General features: G+C 49.3%; 1 protein-coding gene across 1 annotated transcript; it reads left to right on the top strand.

Annotated features, from left to right (window-relative positions):
• The first annotated feature begins 1,433 nt into the window (after positions 1 to 1,433).
• CPLX3 (complexin 3) lies at positions 1,434 to 13,008 on the top strand. The gene is made up of 3 exons (XM_039492254.1): positions 1,434 to 1,972; positions 3,652 to 3,739; positions 11,743 to 13,008. The coding sequence occupies exons 1-3, from the start codon at positions 1,812 to 1,814 to the stop codon at positions 11,965 to 11,967; spliced, it is 474 nt and encodes a 157-aa protein (XP_039348188.1). The 5' UTR covers positions 1,434 to 1,811; the 3' UTR covers positions 11,968 to 13,008.
• The last annotated feature ends 14,320 nt before the right edge of the window (positions 13,009 to 27,328 follow it).

Raw genomic sequence — 27,328 nt, 5'->3', positions numbered from 1 at the left:
AGAGGGCAGATGGGGACATCAAGGAATTTTTTTTTTTAAAGGGGAAAGTCCAGATCAGGAAAAACCCACTGTCAGGGGGGAAAAAAAGAGAGGGACTTTCATTATTCCTGCAAATAACGTGGGCTGTGTCCTTCAATGAACTGACTGGAGCATATGTTATTCTGAATTTGATAGATTTGGGGCAAGGCTCCACTGTCTATGTCAATTACATTTTTTTTCACCATTTTACATTGGGATTGTAGCTAAAGTAAAGGAGCCATTGTACCGTGTTTATGTGTTGGGGTTCATGGGATAACGTGTGGTTTGGGTGATTAAATTCATTATGGTGCTGAAGCTGCTGTCTGGAAACCACATTGTCTTGGAAGTCACTGATTCATCGTGAAAGTTGCCTTGTCTCCATCGAAGCAACAGCGACTGGAAGATTTGGCTGGCTTGTTGAGACGGCTTGATTTTTGCAAGCCCCCCCCAACCCTTCTTTCCAAACAGCAAATCAAAGAGGAGGGTTAAACTCTGGCATTATCTTGCACACGTCTCATAGCATTTCCCTCGATAAATATCTTCCTCTCACTGTCTAGCAAGCTTCCCCAAGGAAGGCCGAGCTGGGACTCTGCTCCCAGCTAAAGCACTGGGAGCAATCGCTGATGACACACGAGTGTCCCAAGCATCAGTAATCTCCACCACAGCAAAACCCCTTCTCAGGCTCACTAGAGCTTTTTTTATTTATTGGGTTTTAATCTAGCAGATTAAAACAGCGGGTCTCAAACTGTGCGTCAGGACCCCAGAGTGGGTCGCTAGTCGTGACCCATTTTAACAGGGTCACCAGGGCTTGTCATTAGACTTGATGGGCCCTGGGGTCAAAGCCAAAGCCCCACTGCTCTGCTCCCATCCCACCCCCCCGCTTGGAGTGGCAGGGCTTGGATGGGATGAGGCTTGGTCAGTCACCCCACCACCACCACCACCAGGATCACGGTGCAATTGAGACCTGCAGCCCATTAAAAACAACATTGGCTTTCTGCTGCTGCATGTTTAGCACTCTGGCGGGGCAGGCAAGCTACTCAGCGCCAATACTCACCCTTTAAAGGCGGTGAGGGGCAGATTGTATCGCTCTTACAGTGATCACCAGGCTGGATTTTAATTTTGGCTGATGATTTCTTTTGGCCACTGTTCTCCCATAGGGAGGCTGCAGACCGTTCATACATCTCCGTCTCTCAGGCATGCACACGCTGCAGCCAGGGTGTGAGAAAAGCCTGGCAATGTTAATTCGCTGTCATCCGCCCCGTGTTTTAGCTGCACGGAGCGAGGGTGAGGGCTGTAGGCAGGAGACTGGGGCTGGAGCCATGTGGTCTGCTGGCGTCACACCAGTAAACAAGTTAATCCTCCTTTCCAAAGGGGCGTGGTGGGTGGGGTGGGAGGGGGAGCGAGGGGGCAGAGTAAAGCTCGGGGAGGCTGCAAGTGGAGCTCAGACTAGCTCAGCACTGCTGGGGGCACGTTCCCCTATAGAAGGGGGGGAGCCCTCGCCCCTCTCTGGCACACACGCAACCCCGCCCGGCTGGAGCTGTCCACGCGTCGTGGTGCTGAACCTGGTCCCTGAGCCCCGTCGCGTGCATCCCGGAGAGGCGCTGGCCGCGCGGCTGAGCAAGGCGGAGCTCGGAGCTGTCCATCGGCTCGGGTGGCGACCCGTAAACCTGCCGGCAGAGCGGAGCCGCTGGTCCATGGGAGGCGGAGCGGGGCTGGTCTGAGCCGGGCGCCGGGAGCCTAGCGGGGGCAGAGCGCTCCAGCCACACCTGCTGCTCGTTCAGCCGAGCCCCGCTATGGCGTTCATGGTGAAGTCCATGGTGGGCGGCCAGCTGAAGAACCTCACCGGGGGGCTGGGCGGCGAGGAGAAGGGCGATGGCGAGAAATCCCCGGCCGAAGCCCAGGGGATGACGCGGGAGGAGTATGAAGAATACCAGAAGCAGCTACTGGAGGAAAAGTAAGTGCGCTGGGCTCCCGGAGCGCGCCTGGGGGGCTCATGCTAAGCCGTCTGGCCAGCTCATCTCCCCCGTGGCCAGATGCCTCGGACCGTGGGAGCCCCTCAGCCACCTCCTCTGCTCCCCAGACGGGCTTTCCGTTCGGGCCCAGGTGAAAACCCCCCCCGTTAAACTTGGCCATGAGATTCATGACCCCCCCCCCCTTCCAAAAAATGTCAGGGGCATTCGGGCTTTTGCTCAATGCAGCGAGGGGCTCCCGGCCAGCGAATCGGGACTGCCCCACGGGGAGCTGCAAGCCGGGGGGTGCGGTGGAGAGTGCGGTGTCCGGGAAATTCCCCAGCGGCTCCGCCCCGACTTTCATTGCCTAACCCGCCCAGGCACTCACCTAACCCAGCAAACCGCCGGGCGGGCAGCCGCTGAACTAGGCGAATTGTTCTAGCCCGAAGCCCGGCGCACCCCGAGGCAGAGCGTGCGGCGGGGCTGCAGCTGACTTCAGCGCCCCGTCAACCCGCGAGTTTTCCTGCTCCTAAACTCGCAGCAGAGCCGGCGCAGAAGCTGAGCTGCAGTTTAGGAAACTGCTGGGGGGGGTCTTTGGTTGGTGGGCTTACACCCAAAGGAAACGCAGGCGGAAGGCGGCATTGCACTTACCACGTTCGGATGGTTGTGGAAGGCGGGGAATTTAGTGATGCCGTTTTAATGGAGCCCATAATCTCTTAATCCGCTTTCGCATCGGCGAGATGGGTTTGGCGTCTCCTCCTGGGCCACATGTCACTACAGGTGTTTTTTATGGCTCTCCCTCGAAGTTTGGTTTGGTGTCTCCGGTTCCTGCTTTTTGGGGCGGAGGGTGGCGAACGTCTGTCCGCGTTGAAGGCGCGGAGCGCTCTGTGTGAACTAGCACAATCTGGGCCAGATTGCATCCAGGCTTCCTCCGCACACGCAGAGCCTTCAAACCTGACAAAGACAAGCCTGGAGAAAGAGCCTCCCTTAATGCCACCTGCCTGAAAGGGCTTTAATCTGGTCACGGAATTTGTCCAGGCCCGTTTGCTGCACCCCTTTGCATCTCACACTGGGCTCATGCAGTGACTGATTTCTGTGGCGATGAAATTCAGGTGAAAAGGTAATTGACTTGAAGAAACAAATAATCAAGTAGGCTGAAGAGAAGGTTGTGTCCATTTCCAGCTGGCTTTCTAGCCTCCAGTTGGCTGACCATTAAATAAACTAAAGTTGGGGGGATCCTGAGCTGAGAGACGGCCCAAAATAGCTGCAAACCCCGGGGGGGGGTTTCATCGATGTATTTGTTCTTGACTATAAACACTGGAGGGTTTTTTTTTCACCATGTGTTATGTGCTGATTATATTCTGTATAATGCCCAGGCAGGCGTTTGCAATAGAAACTGGCAATAAACTCGTTCCCCCGATGCTGCTGTATTCCTATGTGTGTGGCTGTAGGAGAGAGGCTCAGGTGGGGAAAGCCTTTCCCGGATGCCAGTTGGAAAGCAGCCTTCGAGCCCCATCTGGTGAATTAAGACCTGTCCATGTCAGATCAGGACTTCCATTCAGTGCATGCGGGAGCTCAGGGAATGGGTATTAATGACCTGTATTGGACATCTCCTCACAGGACCTGGCCTAGTGAGCAGAGCGGGAGCAGGCTGACAGCCTTTGTTTTCTAATGTTGTTTCCAGGATGGAAAGGGATGCCCAGTTCACCCAGCGCAAAGCAGAGAGAGCCACGCTCCGGACCCACTTTAGAGACAAGTACCGGCTCCCCAAGGTAAAGAGCGAGGCGCGCTCAGCTCTGTCGCCTTGTCAGCAGCCCTGCATTCAGGGGAACTCTCTGGATCCCAGCCCATGGTTCCTCAAGGGCGTTCTTTCCAGCAGCTTGTCTCCAGGCAGGCTACCAGCTAGGCACCAGGATGGGGGTACAGGAGGTAGGATTCCTGCCCCACACCACCCCCACGCTCTTGGGGAAGCATGAGCTCAGAGAGGGGAACAGCCCTTGGCCTGGCTCATTGTGTCCTATTTACAGCAAAGTCAAGGTTTGCATCCCTAAGAACCACTCTGCTCTAGTCAGTTTCCCAGGAAGGTAATACTTCCCCTGAGGCAAGACTGTGCACTTCTAGTCACATCCTCTCTCACTCAGTGTTCCTCTAGCCACAGGCCTTTCTGCTGCAATTGATTGCCCTGCTTCTTCCCTAGTCTACCTACCAGTCTACTAGCTCAGACCCATTTGGGGCACTAAGGGGTAACCCATCAGCTAGAAAAATGTCTTTGCTATCACAGGCTAGGCACATGTCTGGCGCTCATCACCAGGGTGGATGGAGATGCTAGTGGTGATGCAGGGTTTTTTTCCTATATCACTTTATATTTAAATGTTATCAGGCATCCGATCTGGAAAAAAACAGAAACTCACAAAAAGGGCCATAACTCAGAGAAACATTGTCTAATTTTAACCAAAATTGGCAGAAAGTTTTGAAATACAATTGATAATGCAACCACTTACTCAAAATAGTACAGGTGATATATTTGATCATTTTGCCATCTTCCCCCCCCCCCCCCCGGTTAAAGCAAAAATCTGTAGCTGCAGGACAGTATGTTTGTATCATGTAATATATCAAAATATTTGTCATTATTTGTAGAATGGACTAATCTGAGAAACATGTTTCTGTCTTATTTTTCTGAAGCTATGCAGATAATAAGACCCCTAACCTTAATTATAAAATATGGTTATCTGCTCAGCTGGAGACGTGAGTCTAAAGCACTCATGGTACAACTATAAGAACATAAGAACGGCCAAACTGGGTCAAACCAAAGGTCCGTCTAGCCCAGTAGCCTGTCTTCCAACTGTGGCCAATGCCAGGTGCTTCAGAGGGGATGAACAGAACAGGTAATCACCAAGTGATCCATCTCCTGTCACCCATTTCCAGCTTCTGGCAAAAAGAGGTTAGGGACACCCTCCCTGCCCATCCCAGCTAATAGCCATTGATGGAGCTGTCCTCCATGAACTTATCTAATTCTTTTTTGAACTCTATTATATTCTTGGTCTTCACAACATCCTGTGGCAAAGAGTTCCACAGGTTGACTGTGTGTTGTGTGAAGAAATACTTCCCTTTGTTTGTTCTAAACCTGCTTCCTATTAACTTCATTTGGTGACCCCGGCTCTTGTGTTTGGTGACCCCTGGCTCTTCCTTTTTTACTTTCTCCACACCAGTCTTGATTTTATATCAATCATATCCCCCCTTAGTTGTCTCTTTTCCAAACTGAAAAGTCCCAATGTTATTAATCTCGCCTCATACGGAAGCTGTTCCATACCCCTAATATTTTTGTTGCCCTTTTCTGTACCTTTTCCAATTCCAATATATCTTTTTTAAGATGGGGTGACCAGAACTGCACGCAGTATTCAAGTAATTATTATCGTCTTACTATCACTGACTACAATGACAATATCTGTAAACCGCTTATATAACAGTAATGACTCTTAGTAGAAGGGCTTAGAAAGTCTTGTCCGATATATTGTGTGCATAACCAAGTATAACCATGTATGCTTACATAACCATCCATATAACTATGAGCCACTGAATGGCTAATGCAGCACCCCTTCGAGCAATATTTACTCTCAAAAATAGTCCCCATGATTTGCAGGTAGTTGAAATGTTTCCACTCCCCCTTCGAATCTGTGTCTGATGTGTGCAATACGCCGTTGCTGCACTCGTCCCTGCCACAGCTGCATGCACCAGAGCACACCAAAGCTTCCCTGTGGTACTTGCATCTCCTTGTTGCACAGGTCCTCTCACAGCCACACTCACAAAGGTGAGGGTGGCTTCTGGAGCAGGTGCCAACACAATCATTTTGGGAACGAGCTGTCCCCTGCTATCCATCACCCATCCGTTATTGACAGGGGACACAAAGATACTGAGCTGGTACATGATTCCATATGTGTGACCGGTAATTACCATGTTTCAGGTGCTGCTTGAAGGAGGCCATTGTTGCTGGCAATTTCTCATTTGTTTTGTCCTTAGCAAACAATGGGTAGTGCCCATTATGCAGAGATGCTTCTTTCTTATCACACTGTAACAAAGATACCAGTGAGACAGAGGCTGCTGCCCCTGAAAAAGCAGCAATGGGCTGGACTGCAGTTACCTACCTTCAAATTTTCCTAATATCCTGAGCAAGGGCTACTTGATTCAGCTACTGCTTGGGTCTCTGTTACCTCTCTGGTGAGGTCAGGTCTGTCCATGCCATGAATTCAAAGTAACAGTCCTAATTTAATAAGCCATCAACAGGCAGAGACGGAGCTACCTCCTGGACTGTCAGATCATCTTTGATGTGTGACCATGGCTGAGTGTTTCTGCTCTTTGCCCTCAAAACTGCTCATCCTGCGGATAATGGGAGCAGGACAGCCTGCAGTTAGGTTACTGACACACCACAGCTGGTATTTCACACTTGTTCTTGGGATGGGAAGAAATCATTTTTCTTTTGCACACAGCTAAGGGGAAAATGAGCAGTGTTCATACAGAACATATCTCACTAGCCTGCCCCTGAGCTGACCAACACACAGATCCGATGGCCAAGAATCTGAGCACCATTAGACTGTCCCTTTGGGTCTACAAAGTGGTACTGTTGTGAGCCAGATATGAAATGCCAAATGCTCTATGGGTCATAGGCAGAGTCAGACTGGCTTGGAAATGTATATGCTAGGAGAAGGCTTTGGGGACCATGAGTGGTGCAAATTTGAGGTCATGGTCAAGAGGCTCCTGGGATACAGCTCCCTTCCTGGCAGATGACCTGTGTTTAATTTAAAAATGCTGTAAAATGCAAATGCAGAGCCAGGTTGGTTTGAGCCCTGCTATGCCAGATGAAGACCCCAAATAGCATCTGGGTACAGTTTGGGGGGGTCATTTGGTGACTAGAGCTGCCCTTTCCCCTGACCTGGCTTTATAATGAGGCAAACTCTCCAGAGGACTCCAGCAGCATTATAGAGGGCAGAACAGACAGCACTGATGCAGCAGGCATGCAATGCTGAGCTGGGGCATGAACTGAGCATGCGTGGCCCCAGAATTCAGGGGTGCTAAGCATGGGCACACAGACCACACCAAGGCACACAAAGCCAGCTCCAAAAAGGGACATAGGAGGTCAAGTCCCAGTTTCGGGCACTGCTACCTCCTGCTAGGCACCAGATGCCTTGCTTATGCCTAAGCCCCAGTACGATTCTCAAACCAGAGGCAATAAGCAGGGCCCTGCATAGCTTCTCTGAGGGGCTCACTCTGGTAGCCATGCTCATAGGCCACCTAACACCATACCAGGTGTGGGGGTGGGGGAGTGGAGATAGCCACCCTTAGGCTGTAACTCAATGGTTGGGGTACGTGCCCTGAATACAGGAGACCCTGGGTCAGTTTAATTCTCTGCTTGGTGTGCAGAAGGGATTTGACTAGAGAGCTGCCCTCACTCAAGTGAGAGCCCTAATCACTGAACTAAGGGATCTTCTGAAGTGAGCTCATCTCTTGTCAAAGCTGTTCCACTTTAATTCCATAATTAACTATTCATTGTGCCACAGCAAGTGTGAGAATCATGCAGTGGGCCAGTGGTCTGGGTACTCACCCAGGCTGTGGGAGACTCTGGGTCAATCCCCTGCTGCTTGATGAGATGGGATTTGAATGGGGCTCTCCTACCTCGCAAGTGACTGTCCTAACAGCTGGGCAATGACATGTTCAGAAGCTGGGCTCCCACAGGTTTTCCTGTTGCAGCTGATTCACTTTAATTAAATATTAAGTGAGCCAAAGCAGCCACAAGTAGCCCTCTGTGCTTAGGGTGCTCTCCTAGCCACCTGGAGACCCTAGTTCAATTCCTCCAGCTTCCTGATGATGAAAAGCAATTTGAACAGCGAGCTCCCCTGGGCTTTAATTAAATATCAGTTGGGCAAAACCAAGCAAGAGTAGCCCTCTGTAGTGGTTTGGGTGCTCAGGTGGGATGCTGAAGTCCCTTGTTCAACTCCTCCAGCTGCCTGAGGAGAAACAAGCCATGAGCTCCTTCAGTCTTTCCAGTTGAAGCTCGTCCACTTTAATTAAATATTAAAATAGGGGCCTGGCATGAGAAGCCCTCTCTAGCCCAGCAGTTAGGGCACTCGGCTGGGCTGTTGAAGACCCTGATTCCATTCTCTTGTGTGCAACTTCCCCCTTGTCTTAAATATGTATTACGTCACAGAAAACACATCAATCACTCTTGACCCCACAGCTAGGACACCACCACCCCCAGTTGGTTGCTCATCAGACATCTCCCCAAAAGTCTTTGACTTGGCAGGGTCTGTGCACACCATTGGCAGAATCCTCATGACGTCAGTAATAGCTAATGTTGGCTCACAGGAGGCTGGTAGCTCAACCATTGATAGATTTTTCTCCAGCCAAGACAATGTGCTGCTCTTTGGGGTCTTTCTTAGAGTTCCATCCAAGTTGAAGAGGGAAAGTGGAACAGGTGCCAGCTCACACTTCATCACACCCTGGCTACCAACCTCTCTGCGCTAGGCAATAACTGTCAGCTTGCGGAATATCTGACGATCAATAGCTGTCTCTTGTGCTAGCTGCTGCTGCTTTTGTTCGATTGCCTTGTTGGGATTACCAAATGATTTGAGATTAGACCTGTCTATGGGATCAAAGAGATTTCCCTCACCCCTTTGCAGCCTACTGGTTACAAACTGCTTCCTTTCTTGTAGGCCATTCTCACTTCTCATGCACAAACTTTCTGCAATTTCAGGTGGGGCCCCAGTAGACGTTGCAATGTTCACACGTGGCTGTCTGTCATCTGGGCTAAAAGGATTTGTCATTCAGTCACAACTTTTCTAATATCTGGGACAGCAGTTTCATCTGCAGCCATGCACTGTGTGGTAGCTTCTCGGTGGAGCTCTGTTGCTGAAGGCTGCATTCCACACATTTGTTTTGTCATAGCTGTTACAGCTGCCTCAAAATGTGCAGTCAGGTAATACTTGGTCAGAGCCTTATCTTTTGTCAAATATGCTGATGCTTCTCACATTCCTTGCTGAGAGATTGCTCGATGGCCATGTCATGCCATATGCCACTGAAGGGTCTGGCAGTCCAGTATACTGCTCCTTGGCTATAAGCTAGGGCATGATATCTAGCTGGCTTCTGCTCCTCTAGAAGTCTGGCTTCTGCTACAGTTACACATCTCCACCTAGCATAATTCACGTGACCACACTACAAATGTCTCAAGTTCCCTAGCCTTGTTATCATCTCTCTTTGCTCCTCTGTAATCCATCAGTAGTTGGGAGAAATCCATTACATAGTTCTCCCAGAACAGAAATGTATCTGAACAGATTGTTCCTTGGGTAACATAAGTGTCCATGAGCTGACTGGGTTCTGTTCATGAAGTCTGCCACAGCATTCTGTGCTTCCACTCTGTCTTCTCTGTGTGCCTCAAATGCTTCAATGGGTGTTTGAATTTTCTCCAAGATGCATCTCTCCTCATCTTCTTACCATTGTTCATGGAATCACCAAGTGCCATCCATTTCAAGCAATTCATTGCCTCATTTATAAGTTTGTGGATTCCAACACCACAGTTATATGCTCTTCCTCTTAGAGTATGGCTGATGGCAGAAGCACCATAGTTGCTGGCTTCCACAAGGATGTCTTCAAACCCACTTTCCTACATCACACTGCCTAGATCACCCATGAAATTCTTTGCAGATGCATGCCTCCCACATCAAGGTGGCCATGGTCAAATTCCTTTTGATTCCTCCATTTCATAATCTGTGCTTTGCAGTAGATTGCTTCATCGTACACGACATGGGCCCAGTCTTGGCTCAGAGAGTGGAACATATCCTCAAAATATTTCATCATCATGGTATACACTGAATTAATATCAGTTGCCAGTGCAGGAATCATTGGGCAATAGCCCATAATCATAAAATATAAAATAGCAGACAGAAAAAAGTCTCAATATCAGTCCACTCTACAAATAATGACAAACATTTTGATGCATTACAGGGTAGAAACGAGCTCATAGTGTTGTGTGACTACAGACTTCCACTTTACCCAAAGGCCTAAAAGGACAGGAAAATGCATCAAATATATCACTTGGGGATACACAGTTCCCAAATTTTCCCAACCAGTACTAGTTTGAGTATATAGTTGCGCTATCAATTGTATTTAGAAGCTTGCTGCCAATTTTGGTTAAAATTAGACAATGTATCTTCAAGTTATGGGCCTTTTTGTAACTTCTTTGATTTTCTTCAGATTGGCTCCCTGATGACATTTAAACATTACGTGATATAGAAAAACAGCACCACTACCAGCAACTCCATCTGCCCTGGTGATGACCACCAGATATGCACCTAGTGTGATAGCAATGACATTTTTCTAGCTAACGGGTTCCTCTAACTGATTCATCAGACCCCTTTTTAAACCTGGCTGGTGGATTAGATGCAATACCTGCAGCCTCTTAAAAACCACAGTGCAACACTCTCATGCGTTCCTTACAGCTCTGCGCCAGGGAGCTGTGCTGACGCTCCCCTGCTAACGCCTAGCGGCTCGCAATACCACTGCACCATGCAGCCACCTGTCTGGCTGGCCGGAAGACAGCAGTCCCTTTGAGTGGCAATTAGTAATAGGCTTACGTGTACATCTGTTTTTTTTCTGGCAGTCTGTCATGTGAGCCATTCTGCTGTACTGTCAACTCACCTTCTCCTGCTCAAAATCGCTCTCTGTCTGCAAAGCCCCATTGTGCATCCACTCTCACTGATCTCGTTTCACCAGGGATTTGGCTCAATAGAAATAGCAAATCAGGAGAAACTCCACTGAAGTCAGTCACTTGAGCCTAGATCCTCAAAGGTATTTAGGCACCTAACTCCCATTGATTTCATTGACAGTAGAGTAACAATATCTTCCTTCAACCGGCATTGTCTCCCCCCTCCATTTCACCTGCTCTTTCTTAGGCTAATTCCTATTGTGGTACATCTGCTTAGAGCTGTATGACTGATTCACTGGGAACAATTTAATCTACAATAATTCAGCCTCCTTCTTTGTTCATGGAATAACTCAAGCGCATCACAGTTTCTTTAAGTGAATTCAACAAAAAAGCACTTTTTAAAAATTCTCTGACTTGATTGTGAATATTCTAAATTGCCCCTTTGTTGATTTAGTTTTGAAAGGTCAGATCAGTCCTTTGCTATTGTTTCAGTGTCCCTATTGGATAAGCACACATGCATTTTCTACCAACATTAGTGCCAGGTAACTGGATTGATCAGGAGTTTGTTTCTATAAACACACAAGAGGGGGAAACATGTTCAAAGTGAAGGAACACGTATTAATTCACAAGTTTCTCTGTCTCATTCACCCAGCTCTCATTAGTGTCGATATTTTTGTTCAAATACACAGACAATTTTCTTCCGTGAATCTTTTTCTGCAGTAGCTACTGATCCTATCCAGCTGTTGTGCCAACTCTTTCAAAGGCGTCCTGTGGTTCGTCAGTATATTAATCCTCCCAATCTGATCCTGATTCAGCAGGTGACTCAAGCGCCTGAGTAAAGTTAAGCATGTGCTGAAATCCAGCATTACTCAGAAAAACATGGAGGCATATGTTTCAGTCTCTTTGATTTCAGTGGCACTGAAGCACATGCCTAATGCTGAGTAAGTGATTAAGAACAATGCTGAACTGGGGCTTCTATTCTCTTCCACTTCCCACTTGTTCTCTCCTTCCTTATCTCTGTCCCAGAGCCTGATTCTGAACTACTCACTCATGCTCTTCTCTTTGATCGATGTGACCCTGTAGAATGAAACAGATGATAGTCAGATCCAGCTAGCAGGAGGGGACGTGGAGCTCCCGAAAGAGCTGGCTAAGATGATCGAGCAAGACAACGAGGAGGAAGAGGAAAAGGACTCTGTTATCGGACAGCTGACCAGCATCCAGAACCTGGACCTTGATTCCCTGAAGGATAAAGCCCAGGCCACGCTAGAGGACCTGAAGCAGTCAGCTGAAAAGTGTTCTATTATGTGACGCAGCTGGTTCCCTCGACGTAACACCCCATTCTGAACCGTATAATGTTGGGGGGGAGGAGGGATGCAGTGGATGGTCTGGGGGAAATGATGGTGTATGAAAATTAACTAGTGGGAACCCCACAGAGTTTGTCACCCTTCCCTATGTGACTTGGATATCTTTTCTAAACCCATGCTCCACCTAGATTCCACGAAACAGACTTACATGTCCTGTTCCTCTCATGACGTGTGTTTTCCATTGCGAGGCCGGAGTCAGGAGGCAGCACTGTTCGCCCCCAGCACCCCTCCTGAGGTCAGATCTAAAACTGCCTGTGCCACTGCTCATGTGGGTGACCGAGTTCCTCTGCCCATTTTAATCTTTGAGTGCAGAAGGGAGGGATGGTTGTGCTGAGGGTTGCTGAGCCATGCCTGTGAATGGGAGCAAAAAACCTCTTTAGAGGAGCAGACTGGCATTGCTCCTCTGCCTTCACTCCCATCTTGGTGAAGGAGATTTGGAGCAAACCTCCTGGAGGCGATGACCAGTGTTCCCTTTGCTTGCCAGACACAAGCCGTGACAGGGAAATTTCCCACATCCACTTAACTAAGGCCAAGAAATAATACTACTACTTTGCCCTGATAGCACCTTTCATGCATTGATCTCAAAGCACTTAGCAAAGGAGGGGACAGTTATATTGGTCCCATTTTAGAGGGGGGAAACTGAGGCACAGAGCAGTTACGCTACTTGCCCAGGTCAGCGGCAGGATCAGGAATAGAGTCCAGACTGGTGGGTGCTCAGTCAGCTTAGACCATAGTCACCCTTCCGTGTAAGAAATGTCACTTACTGGAAATGCGTTCAAATGCTGTGTCACTTCTACAGTATGGGGCCTACTATAATTCATGTTCCTTAAAGGAGAGAGGATAATTCAGCTCTGTGTAATGAGGGGGAAATCTATCTATACATTGTGATGTAACCATGCCAAGTTTTCGTCTGCCTTTCTACCCCTTATATACCCTCCTTATTCTATGGTATTGATATAACTGATGGAATAAATACCAGGAGATCTCTATGCATTTCTTTCTCACCAGTATCTCCATGCTAAAAAGATGGGTGGTCCAGCATGGGCCATATTTTCCCCCTGTACAGTCAGTGTTCTTTGTGCAGTAGCCAAGGATGGACTCAGTAAACTACCATAGACTGTGATCCCTTTTAAAAAGCATGAAAAACATAAGAACGGCTCTACTGGGTCAGACCAAAGGTCCATCTAGCTCAGTATCCTGTCTTCCAACAGTGGCCAATGCCAGGTGTCCCAGAGGGAATGAACAGAACAGGTAATCATCAAGTGATCCCCTGTTGCTCATTCCCAGTCTCAGTGGACTCAGATCTGTCTGTGGGGGGGTGTGTATGTCTGAAGCGCTTTGCCTTTTTCCAACCTTTGCCAAGATTTCTAAAAGATGCCTTCTCCGGGTGAAAGAATGTCTGGGAAAGGGTAACCGGTCCAGGTGGGTAATGCTTAAATCTCCAGGCAACTCTGCCACGTCTCATAATGATGGTGAGAAATACTTTGCACTTCCAAAGCACTTTCCATCAAAGTACTTTACACATGTGAGCCTCAGCGCCCCTGGGAGAGAGGGAAGTATTATTATCCCTATTTTACAGATAGGGAAATTGAGGCCCAGGGATGTTTCTTGGATTTTAAGGCCATTTGGAACCATTATGATCATTTAGGCTATGTCTACACTACAGAGCCTGTGCAGGAATACCACCTCCCCAAATGGTAGCTATGTCACAAGAAGTGCTCTTCCATTGGCATAGTTGCATCTGCACTGGGGGTTTTGTCAGCATAGCTAGGTCAGTCAGGGGTGTGTTTTTCTCACACCACTGCCCGACAAAGCTGTGCTGATATATAATTTTTAAGTGCAGACCAAGGCCAGTGGTTCTCTTTATGCTGTGGGACCATCCTCCCATCTAGCTAGGACCCTTCTCCCATTTAGCAACATGGGAAGGGCAGACTGGTCACGATCCCCCACAAGTCGAGAATCCACGATCTAGCATGAGGCCCGGTCTACACGTAAAATGTAGGCTGACCTAGCAGTGATGCTCAGGAGTATGAAGTGAAGCTTTAGCTCCAACCACAGCAGGTCCTGATCATCTGCAGCAAACATTGGAACATTAGAAAAAATATCTCACACCATAGAATCATAGAATCGCAGGGTTGGAAGGGACTCAGGAGGTCATCTAGTCCAACCCCCTGCTCAAAGCAGGACCAATCCTCTTGCCCCATCCAACGCAGCCTGGTGGCCAATTGTATTCAGGGTTTCTGAGCCCTCTGAAAGATGCATCGGAGATAATGCAAGGGAGACACCACCCATCAAGGATGCCCACACAATTCACACGCAGCCCAGAAGTCAGATTCACCGCGATCGAGGAAATCTGAAGCCTCTCCAGATAACATCAAAGCTGCCTTCCCATGAGATGTGGGGTGATAACTGGAAAGCACAGCAGCACAGGCCATTTCTTGAGCATGGACCTAATGACTGACTGCTCCGGCCAAGGAAGCCACCACCTTGCCTTTGGGAAGCCTGGATCATCTGGGCATAGCTCACTTCATCTAGCCCCTGCCACTGCATTGGAGTGGTCCCTTGTTCTCTGCCCGTGGCACACCATATTTTAGTGTCCTGGGACATAGGCGCTGACTTTTATTTTTCCTCATGGGTGCTCCACCCCAACGTCCCACCCCCATTCTGCTCCTTCCCCTGAGGCCCCCCACCCTCCTTCCACCTCTTCCCACACCTGCACCAGCCACTTTCCCAAGGCCTTGCCCTCACACCACCTCTTCCTGCCTCCACTCCATTCCCTCCTCGAGGTCCCACCCTTGCTCCATCTCTTCCTGCCCCCACTCTGCCCCTCCTCCTGAAGCCCCCTGCCTGCCTGCCCCTTGCTGCTCTTCATCCTCCCCCAAGTGCCTCCTGCCAGCTGCCAAACAGCTGATCGGTGACACCGTCCACTGAACAGCTGTGGCTGGCTTTTTCCATGAGAGCTTGAGCCCCAGAGCCTATGTCCTGGGAGCTGTAATACTTGGATCTAATTCCAGTTATTGGACATGGAGTGGAAGTGATTGGATAGTACTGATGGCCTGTGATATGCAGAAAGTCAGATTAGATGATGTGACGGTCACGTCTGACTTTAAACTCGTGATCTCCACCAACAATCCACTCTAGTTGGCTTTATCAGACGAGAAAGACACACGTCCAGATTGTGAGCTCTGTTCTCAGAGAGTTCCCCTAACATAACTAGAACTTGCCTGAGCAAAACTGGCTAGAACTCAACCAGTGAAGAGGTTGCATGTGTCAATGTGGATTTGCCACTACCACGGCAGCTAGCCTAGTCCAAATCCGAACAACTTGTCCACTGAACTGAAAACTCCTCTCAAGAAACATTCACACTGTCTCTAAGTGGGGAAGCCTGGACTCCTCAATTTATCTGTCCACCATCTGGAGTAACTCCACCGCTTGGACCTTTGTGAACTCTCTAGTGAAGGAAGAGAGCTCTTTGCCTCCAACACAGCCTCAGCACAGGATTTTAAAAACTCTCTGTATCTCAACTGATGCTCATCACGGTCAGTACTCTAGCCACCACCTGGTGAGCTTTTTCTGTTGCAGGTCATCTGAATACCAAATATCTAGAGGATCATAATGACCTGTGATAAAGAGGGCCAGCAGATGCAGGGAAATCTCTCACAGGGAAATCTGAAATCAGGCTCGGTGAGTGGACCAGCCCTCTGCCCAGGTGGGAATAAGGGTGAACCCCAATTTCTAACTGGAGGAGGGCATGGTTGGACCATAACCAAGGCATAATCGTCACACACCTAGGGCCTCCTGGCGCCCCCACCTACCATCCCAGCCACAAAGCAAGGCGTAGAAATTGCTCTATCATCTCACCTTCAGAATGAGGCTGTTTGAAGGAGCAGCATGGATGAAACTGCTAGGGCTGCAGGCCCTTCTTGGCTCATCCTGAGGTGGTAGTGAGCAGTGCAACACCTAGGGCTGTCGGCCTGCCGCCGATCATCAGCACTACATTCACTGGGGGGAGGGGAAGGAAGAATAACAACACCAATAAAGAGTCCTTTTGTTGCAGTAAGCGCTGGGTTGGGCAGTGACAGGTTGTGGGTTCAGCTTTAAGGAATCAAGAGCCTATCTGCACTTCAGTCTTAATGAAAGCAGGAACTTTCCCGTTTTAAACCACACCATTTCTAAGAGCAGTGAGCAGCTTAGGGAGAAGGATCTCGCCCACATCTAGGGTGTCTGTAGAGTCAAAGTCACTCTGCCCTGGGCTTCGTCCCCCCTCAGGGCAGTAGAACCAAAGAACATCAAGGCAGCCTGCTGTGTCTTATTGCTTATTCATAACAGGCAGCTCGGCAGATTGGCTATATATAGGCAGGAAGCTGGGCAATGGTGCGCCTCGCTTTACAGGTCAGTGAAACGTACCCTGGCAGCTCGTCTCCCTGAAGGTGGGGCCTTAAGCTGTCAAGGAAGCAAAGAGAGGGGATCTAACTGGCAGCGAATGATTCTTAAACCAAAAGCTTGGGTAGAGCAGGCTTTGTAGGCAGGGGCGGCTCTAGGCACCAGCGCGCCAAGCAGGCGCTTGGGGCGGCCGTTTCCCGGGGGGGGCGGCATTTGGCTCCGGTGGAGCTCCCGCCGGCATGCCAGCGGCAGGTCCACCGGAGCCCGGGACGAGCGGACCTGCCGCAGGCATGCCGGCGGGAGCTCAACCGGAGCCGCGGGAAGAGGGGACCCGCCGCGGGACCGGGGAAGGGCGGCGCAGCGCTCCGCGCTGCTTGGGGCAGCCGGATTTCTAGAGCCGCCCCTGTTTGTAGGGCAGGAAGGCAGAATGATTGTACCAAACAAGCGTCATTTCCATCTGAACCAGTCCCACAAACAGTTAAAATATACAGAGGCTAGGAGGACACTAAGAGACCGGACAGCTCCAGAGACAAGCTGCTCCTAGAAAACACTTGTTTTATTTAGTCTCTCTTCCGCTTTGCCTTTTTTTAGGGTCATTTCTCCAGCTAATTTCAAATCCAGATGCTTTATTAATAAGGGCTCAGTGTTGCCAATGGCTCGGACAGTCCTGAGTCTTCATTCAATTAGAGAAAATTACTGAGCAATTTGGGGAAAGTCAGCTTTAGCATCAGAGTGCGTGCACACTCACCCACACAATCATGGGTCAGACCCTCAGCTAGCATAAACTGACATGACTTCAACGGAGACTGGCCAATTTACACTCACTGGAAAGCTAGCCCTGTGCGTGGATCTCTTTAATCTCCCTTTTTTCCTGCCTCCCTTTTCTTCTTCTATTTTATCCTCTCTGGTCTCTGTTCAGACTGGGATTTTTTTTACCACTAGCTCTGAAATCTCAGCTCTGCCAAGGCCATGTGATGCTCCTCTGGTTTATTTTAGGAGGCAATATGACCTCCAGTGGTGTGAAAAGACAGCAGCATGCTATCCTGACTGGAATGATCAGGCACTAAACATAGGCACCTATAAACTATCACAAGCTCCTGGGAGTCTCGAGGATACTGAGCAGTATGGGACATATTCTTTGCGGTTACTGCATGCTCATGTCATCCCCACAACAGCAGAAAGTCAGTGCTGCTTCCTGTGCTCTCTGAACATCACTGGCCCATCACCGTGGCACAGTGTTTCATACGCTGTAAGAGAAGCCAGATGGTGCATTGCAATGCAGCAGTACTTGTGATGGCGTCCAAGCTGGGACACACCACAGAACGATGGCAAAGGTAGCACTTTCGGCTAATGGGACAAATGAACTGCTAGTGTAAATTAGCACAGCACCATGAAATCACTGGGGCTGCAGCAGTGTCCACCAGCCGAGAAGCCGGCCCAGCGTCTCTGGGCTTGCGCCATGGGAGCTGCTGGTGTTCAGCACCTTGGAAAATCAGGCCATTTATTTTAGTGCCTACATATGGAGTTGGGCTCCTCAGTTTAGGAAGCCAAGCTGGAAAACGTTGCCCTTCACCTCAGCATTTTCATCTGTGAAACAGGGATAAGAAGATTCACAGTACCTACCTCAGACAGATGCTGTGGGGAGTAATTAACGGTTGCCAAGTGCTACAGCAGCTGTGTGTTGTTAATTAAAACCCTGGGCTCTGATACCGCGGTGATGGACACAGCAGCAGCAGAAATGACCGCTAAGAATGACTCAGCTAACTTAGCAGAGGGGCATCTGCCCAGTATATGCTAGAGTATGTCTCGGAGCTTGATAGGGCAATAGAAAGCAGTAACTCTACACTATGGGATGGGGAATTTCTCTGCTGTGAGCAGTAGCTCCTCACCAGCTCTCTCTAGTGCCACTCCATTCCCAGCTGCTACAGTCAGATCGTGTCACCTGGATGTTCTGACGCTATGAATAAGAACCTCTCCTAAGCACTTAGGGTTTCCAAGTCACACAAACTTCATGGGAAAGACAGTTCATTCTTAAAATAGCCCTTTCTTAGACAGGTACCATTGCTATTATAGCTGTATTCACCCTTCTCGACCCCTCTGTGTCGGTGCAATTCCAGTGAAGTCAATGGGGGTTACACATGTTTCACTGCAGGCAGGGACTGTCTTTTTGTTCTATATTTGTACAGTGCCTGGCACAATGGGGGCCTGGGCCGTAACGGGGCTCGTAAGCACTACAGTAATACAACCAACAATGAATAATTTGTTCCTAAATGCATGAGCTTTTCCTAACTTATAGGGTGCAGCTTTAGCCAGCACAGCTCCTTACACCAGCCACTGATATTAGGTTCTAGATGGGTTTGAATGTACCTGCACACTGCACAGGCCTTCACAATAACTCTGATCTGCACTGGCTTCAATACTGAGGAGTCTCTTCATAGAGCTCCACAGTCTGTTTTTAAAAGGACTCCATTTTCCTGTTTGGTCAATGGCCCCATTTATTCAGGAAACACGAGTTCCACTTGCCAGCATCATCCCGTCCATTGCATTCTGCCAGGCCTTGGGGCTCTCTTGCCAATGCAAAGACAAGTGGCCCCACCCTGCATGAAAGCCCTTTCTTCCTTCACCGGCTCGCAGCTCTAGGCTGGCCCTGGATTTCTTGCCACATGAAAGGAACAGCCATAAAGCACAGCCTCATAACTTTAACCAAAGCATTACTGGGGATTAAGCCAGAGAATCAATTTTCCCTCCTCTGTATAAATCCCATATAATTCCCTAACCTTTGGTTCTAAGGTTTTTGTTTCATCATCTCAGTCCTGGGCCCCAACTGCTGCGGCTGCTGTCAGGGAGCAGCATTTCCAGTTGCTCTGCTCTTCTGATCATGTTTTTTTTCCCCAGTGAAGAGGAAACTAAAAGAGCAAATGTAAAGGGCGATAATTGAAACCAGGGAAGCAAAGAAGAATATAGGATTTGCCAGACCGGCTCAACCCATGGATCCATCAAGCCTGCTCTCCTGCTTCTAGCAGTGGCCAATAGCCAATGATTCATATGGAATTAAGATACTGTTTCAATGGCATCTCACACCAGTCAGGTTAAAAAATAGAGCCAGATTGAATGAGGATAAATATTGGAGAACTGTGGTAAAAGAGGAGATTTTATGCATATATGGCAGACGTGGCCAGTCATTACAGAGTATCTGTAACCAAATATCACAAATGGTTGGATATTTATTACCAAATGAGCCTTTGGCAAACCTCCTGGGGCTTCCTAATGGAAACGGTCACACAAAAGGAAACGAAGACTTAATCCCTCATCTGCCAGTAGCTTCTCAGCTGTTGGTAGCCTCTCCTTGGAAAAAAAAATAGCCCAACTATTGAGGAATGGTTCAAAAAATACAGGAGGGTGTGATTATGGAAAAATTAACACACCAATTACATACCCAACAAAACAGACCGAGGACAGATAGACACTTAGATATCTGTTTACCTTTTATTCAGTACTCCGATAAAGTATGTTCACCTGCAAGAAAAAACAAAACCAAAAAAAACCCAGCACACCTGTCCAATTTTTTTGAATACTAACATTTGATAGACATAGCGGCCTGTTAAATATGTGTATATAAAGATTTCACTCCATTTAATAAAATCACTAGAAATGACCTAGGTGTTGTAAAGATGCTCATTTGTTAATAGAATAATACCCTGTTAAACAGAAAGATCGGATGATTATAGTCCCAGATAATGTCCCTTTAAACAACAGCTCACTAGTATAACAATTGCTTCATTTCTGATATTTACACAGCAAGAGTTTGTAAACTTGTTACAACTTCCTAAATAAATAGTTTAAAAAGAAATAAATATCCAACTCATAATGCACCTGGACAATGGAGTAATGCTCTATTTGGGGACAAAAATAATTCCCGGTCCCGAAAATCAGGAGCTATTATGTTCTTGGCACATAAACAGAGAAATTAGATAAAAACATACAATGCTCTTTCTGGAAGGTTGGAGCATACCCCTACTTTATTTCTTGAAATCCAGAACCTTTGCACACAAGCACCAGAAGCTGGGCGATAAAGCAGGCTGGTTCATAAGGCAGCAAAGCACAGCTCATCCCTCCTTGCTCTTTGCAGACTAACTGCTGAAAGACCCAAATCACAAGCTTCCCTACAGAGCCCCCTAGCCTGCAAGCAGGACCAGGAAAACCCTTAAAAACTTAAAGCAATAGTTTTGTAATTTTAACCTAGTTTTCAATTCACCACAGTATTCTCTTCCTGGAGCACAGGGTCAGATTTAGTTTGCCACACAGGGGTCTTTAGCATGAGACTTTAGAAATCTATCTGACCTTTCTGGATATTAAAGATCACACAACGTTTTTTAATTAGCATGGAGATGGTGTTGCTCCTCTGTCCCTCCTCTCACCTGGATGCAATATATTGGTTGCTTGCTGCTCTCCACTCCAGAGATGGCTGCATTTGAGTGCTGCTGCAGCTATACTTTCTAAATCATTTTAGGATTATTTAGAATTAAGGGAGCTTCCACTCTTGCTCGTGAAGCTATGAAATTATCTAACCTCTCCCACCCCTGGTTTTAAACCCAGCTATATTACTTAACCCTCTGGCCTTCTATGGCAGAGTAATCCCCAGGCTGAAACGCAGGGCTGGCCCTGTACTTGCTCTACATTTAGCAGCCGACCCCCTTTGGGGCTAGTAATAAAACCAGGAGTAACGGGTTACAGGAGACGAGAAGATGCAGCTGTCTTAGCAGTTCACATGACGATAAGGACAGCTAGATCACCTAGTGGGATTGCTAAGGTACACAGAAGAGCCTCTCACGGCAAGGATAAGGGTATCCACTGTACAGCACAGGGTCCCTGCTTTCTGCAGGGGCTCTAGGCTGGATAATCCAGGCGGTTTATTATTCCATCATCAGTAAGTCTGTGATGCTGACCCTGATGTGATCCTGCCTGACAGATGCCGCAGGCAGAAGAGGGGCCCAGCGTGCCCGCCACCTGGGCTGACTCTGTGCTGTCACACTGCGGACTGCTCAGTTAGTGCAGAAGGCAATGCTCGCTGCACTGCCAGGACCAACACCTCATTAGCTTCAGGATGCGCAGTGACATTTTGGAAGCTTTTTTTCAAGCCTTGACGCACACTGACTGGGATCTGCCCAGACAGGAACCTCTGACTTGACCCCCTCAGCGCAGGCCACGGATTAGATTCAATTTAGCAGAGCACAGGACGGGACTGCGGGTTCAGACTACGGATAAGTGCAGTGCCAAGAGGATAGTTGCTAAGTACACACCTGCCACTGATGCCCCAAACAACATGCAACTCTTAGCGTAACAAGCCACTGTGAAGGAAAGAAAATGCCCTTAGAGAATGGCCACTGACTGCATCTCGCCTTTAAAACATATCTGGGTTCAGATTTACCCTTCTCTTCCAGATTGTGTCTTCAGCAGAAAATAATGAAAGTATGTTGAAAACAACCCCCTATGGTCGTCTATCAATTGATCAACCCAATTCTGTTTCAGATGGCTCCCAGGGCAGCTGTCATGGCTGCGCTAATGCTAGACGAGTGGGGGAGAAAGCTAGCATTAGAAAGCTCTTTAAACCTCAAAATGCATTTATCCACTTAGACTTAAGAATGCATATGCACATCTGTCCAGACCCCACTTTCCCTATGCAGATGTGGGTCCAAACAGGAGCATGGCGCTGGCCAGTGAAATAAATTCTAGCTGGGGTAGCAGAGTGAAAAGACAAGAGCTGTATTAGGGAGCGTGGAAGGGGGGACTGATCCAAAAGCTAGATCCTGATCCAGAAACTAAAGACGTGGCAGCTTTGGCAAAGAATTATCTTATGTTTTCTATTGTAGCCATAGATCAAAAGTTACATGACAAAAAATGAGTGATTATGAATTCTAAGGAAGGACATGTCCTCTTACAAGGCTGAAGGAGATTAATCCCATTATCATCTGATAACAAGAAGTACAGTGGAATGCCAAATGGAACCTGAACCAGCCAGTTAAATGAAACCAGTCTACCAGCTGGATGGCTCACCCTGGTTTAGCAATGAACTCCTTAAAAAAAATAATTGCACACATGCACACGTCAGCCAATTAGAGCTGCACGCGCTAAAAGGAGCTGTACTTTCACAGAACCACTGTTCTCAGAATGGCACAACCGCGTGCTCCATTCAATGAGAAAGCCCAAATCAATCAAACTAGACAATAAACAACTGCTGCTGTATCACAGCAGGATCCGCCAGGTAAAACAATTGATTCTAATACTTCAAATTTACATCAGCCTTGCAAAACGCTACTCGCCCATGCTCTGGGGGCAAGTCAACTATCACTAGCTGTTCCATCAGTAATAGCCTGGGCAAGTGGATTTTGTGCCCAAGCTGGTATATGTTCAAGACTGTTCTGCAGAGACGATTTAGAGACACTGAAAGAGGAGACTGTCACCTCTGGATTTAAAAATAACCATCTCTTTTTGGCTGCTGACATTTATCTTTGGGGCAAAAATTGGTCCTGCTAGTGAAGGCAGGGGGCTGGACTCAATGACCTTTCAAGGTCCCTTCCAGCTCTAGGAGATTGGTATATCTCCAATTATTACTTATCTTGGGGCAGCAGAAGATAACAGTCCTGTGACAAGGTTCAGTTCAACTGACACAATGTCTTTATTCAAATGTAGGTTCAGCAGAATTATTGTTACGCTACACACTGGCTTGGCACCTGATTGGAAGGGTGATCGAGCACACAGGCAGTAATGTGGTGGCGAGCTCTGATGGGTGCCCATGGCTGGCGTCTAGGTATAGAGGGGAAGGGGTTTGAGCAGTGTGCTCTGCAGCCTTGGGCCCATGCACCATGGCCGGGTTGGTCATGCGACACATTGTTCCTGTTATGATACAGGAAGTGTGAGCACCTGGCAGCCTCCACCTTGCCAGCAACTGACATGGCCTCTTGTCCATTTCCTAAGCAACACTCCCGTCAGTGGCCAGTACTTTGTTGGGGGGGCTGGGGAGGGGCGTGCTGCCCTGATGTCTGCATTGATCAATCAAAATTGGATGCTTTTTTTCAAAGATCTGCACCAAGAATTATTTTGGGGCAGGTCTCTGGCCCGTGTCATACGGGGAGTCAGACTAGATGATCACAATGGTCCCATCTGAGTTTGAAATGTTTGCATCTATGAAGCCTAGCGTATTAACTGGTCCAAGTCTGAATTAAAGGGAAAACGATCACCTACCAATAACTGCAGTTCATCAAGGGTATTGCCCATGTAGCGCCATACGTTGGGGCTGGGTGCCCTCAATGCCACAATGACTGGGGTAGGGCTGCACATTCACCTCTTCTTAGGGGCCCATGTGTTTGGCACAAATATAAAAGGAAGCCACCCTATTCGCTGCAGGGCCTTCCACTAGCTCAGGCTACTGTCGCAAATACTCAAAGGGAGAGGGTCAGGAGAGAGAGGAGGATGGAGCTGCAGCGGCAACACACTCAAAGAACTACAGTTCTTGGTAAGTAAACTTTCCTTCTGCTTTGGGGCTGGTGCCTCTTGGGAGGTCAGCAAGCAGCCCCAGGAGAGGACTGGCTTAAATTCAACAAAGATTTCAACACTACTCCACCAAGCTGGACCTCAGAATGAGATGCCAAATTCGGAGAGCAGTGCTGCCTAATGCTTTGAACGGCGTTTCCAGCAGAGCCTTGCAAATCTCTGCAAGAGATGCAACTTGTCATATATGCTGCCTTGACCTAATTGACCTGGACTTTAGCAATAGGGACGGTAGCTAACATATACCATGTCTGAATACGAGATTTAATACATTTGACTGGTTCTGTAACAACCAGACTCACTAAACAGGCCCAATCCAGCAGAGTGAGCAGTAGGAGGTTTACAAGCTTCCTCCATGAGAGGGGATGACAGGTGATGCTGACTATGCCTGCAAGCTTACAGAGCGAACCCAGCACAAAAAGTGCATCCCCTCAGCCAGCAGGTCCGGATTAATGCAGGGGCTTTGGGGGCTGCAGCCCAGGGCCTCGGGCTAAGGGGTGCCCCGCAAGCCGCATGCGGCCCACTGCTTCTTTTAATCTGGCCCACGGCAAGTCTCGGCGCCGCAGGCTGGACACTGGGTCCGTGAGCCTCGGCGCCCCTCCCCCAGGGCCGGAGCCGCGAGTGCCGGCTCACCGATGTGTCCCTGCAGCCAAGGGGTGTTCAGGGAATCTCTGTGTGTTGCCCCCATGCCTGGCTCCACAGCTCCCATTGGCCGGGTACTGCGGCCAATGGGAGCTGCAGGGGCGGTGCCTGTGGGCACAGGCAGTGTCTACCATGCAGAGCGGCCTGGCCCCGCTACCTAGGGGCCGGACATGCCGGCCACCTCAGGGAGCAGAGCAGCGTGAAGCCAGGGCAGGCAGGGATCCTGCCTTAGCCCTGCTGCACCGCTGACCAGGAGCTGCCCAAGATAAGTGCCTCCCAGCTGAAGCCTGCACCCCACACCCTCTCCTGCACCCCAACCCCCTAGCCGAGCCCAGAGCCCCCAAACTCCCACCCAGAGCATGCACCCTGAACCTCCTGCTGCACCCCAACCCCCTACCCCATCTCTGGGCCCAACCCAGAGCCCACCCCTATATCTGGAGCTGCAACCCCTCCTGCACTCCAATCCCCTGCCCCAGCCCTGAGCCCACTCCCCCACTCCAAACCCAAAATCTAATAGCCCCGGGCCCACAGGAGTGGTGAAACAGGAGCTCAGCCACAGGGAATCTCACCCTGTTACACTTGCACTGAACATATGACGGCTGCCGAGAACTTACGCCGACATTCCAGTGACCACATGGAACCTTCTCATAAGGTTCCATGTGCATGGTGCCGATGACGCACACACGTCCCAGGTGTGGGGATCCGCAGAAGCTGTTTTGAAGTGTGTCTTTGCCCCGTAGCCTGTAGTTAATAAGTGGGTTCAAAACGCAGCCTAGGAATCTAGCGGTCTCCTTTGCTCGGTAACTTTGACCTCACTAAGTCTTTCAAATGCTCTCCAGGACTCATGGCACAGACTTGTGTATTTGTACCCAGCCATCTGGTGTGTAGAGAGTTCCCTCTCAGCCATTATACACCTCAGGCACAGAACAATGATTGGGAATGGTTGGTTCCAAACATCAGCACTGGCATCACACTGGGTACAACACTATGCTGCACTCAGGCTGGGGCGCCCTAGCGCCCAGCCAGGCGCAGGCGCCACGCTTCCGGGGCGGGCCGGGCCGGCTCGCTCGCGGCCCGCGCCTCGTGCGCTGGTCCACCGGAGCCCCACCGAGCGGACCTGCGCGGACTGCGGCGGCGCGGCCGCCTTCCCGCCTCCCGCGGCTTGAGCCCGCGCGGCTGCGGCGGCGCAGGCTCCGCCGGTCCCGGCTCCGGCCGGACGCAGGCGCGCCAGCAGGCAGCAAAGCGGAGCCCCGAAGAGGGAGGGGGGGCGGGACCGGGAAAGAGCGGCGGCGCGCGCCGCGCGCGCTGGGGCAGCAATTTCTAGAGCCGCCCCTGGCTGCACTAACCCCCATTTTAGCATTTAGAGAGCTCATTGGCATTCAGAACTGCGTTACAGTATGAGTGGGTACCACAAAAGTGACCACCACATGATGTTTCAGAGGAAAGCAAAATGCCTGCAGCATTAGGGCTGGATTAAGGCAAACAGGGCCCTAAACACATTATCATTTGGGGTTTTGGGGTGGCTTTACTTTAGCATCATCACATGACCTTAGTTCAGGGCATGAATCTACTGTTCTTAGTGGTTAATCTATCCCTGCTGATGACACATCTTGCCAATTATACATCAGAGAAGGAAATTATACATCAGAGAAGCTGAGGGCCCTGATGCATGAGATTGGATCCACCTTTGTTTAGTCTAGTTAGGCCCATCTATACTGGGATTTTTTGCACCAGAAAAACAAGTTCAACCCCCACAACCAATGCAGATGCGCCATACTGGTGTGAGATATAACTTATGCTTCTGCACAATAGAAAAAAAGATACACAGATCCAGACAACTCCTTGACTGTGGACTGAAACGAGGAAAAGAAATAAATGGATAATTAACTAGCAATTATTTACCTAATGGCAGTGGTGAGCTGGAGCCGATTCCCACAGGTTCTCAAGAACCGGTTGCTAAAATTAGACCTCTGTGGAGAACCGGTTGTTAAAGAGCCAGGGGGTGGGCAAAGAACTCCGGTCCATGGGCCGAATCATCCTGTTGCTCCCAGGATTCCCAGCTGGGGAGGCTGAGGCTCCCCGGGCCCCTCCCCTGCTTCCCCCCAGCTGCAGCGTGGCCAGCCGCCGGCATCAGCTGGGCAGCTCAGCTGAGCTCGGGAATCGTCCTGCTGCCGCTTTTTGAGTGGGCCAGCAAGGTGGGGGAGGGGGAGGCTGCAAGCTCCAGGGCTGGCCAGAGGGGAGGGGAGGGGGCAAGTGGGGCAATTGGACCAGGCCCTGCAGGGGCCCCCGGCCCCACGAGTATGTCTCCCCCCCCACCCTTAAATCAGAACTTTTTATAGGGAACCGGTTGTTAAGATTTTGGCAGCTCATTGCTGCCTAACGGTAGTACACAAAAGCCGCAATCTGCATCCCTAATGTGCTGGGTGCTGTGCACCCTGAGATGAAGAGACTTTCCAATCCTTTGTGCGCAGCATTCCTCTACACGTATAGGAACAAATTTATATTTCTTCTTTGCGTCAATTATATTTTATTTCCAAACATTTCTCCGGTGTCTCCTGAAATGTTGCTCTGTCAGCATTCAGTCAGTGCAGCAGATCCTGAAAAGGCACGGGCCAGATCCTCAGCTGGTGGTAATCAAGGTAGCTCCACTGATACCAAAAGAGCTGTTCCCACTACCTCTCCCATGCACTCAAACCAAAACGTATTATCCAGGGATATAAATTGGTGTTGCA

This window comes from Mauremys reevesii, linkage group 10, assembly GCF_016161935.1.
Source record: "Mauremys reevesii isolate NIE-2019 linkage group 10, ASM1616193v1, whole genome shotgun sequence".
NCBI lineage: Eukaryota > Metazoa > Chordata > Testudines > Geoemydidae > Mauremys > Mauremys reevesii.
Note: the sequence above shows the minus strand (reverse complement) of the source record. Positions and strands in the feature narration are given on the sequence as shown.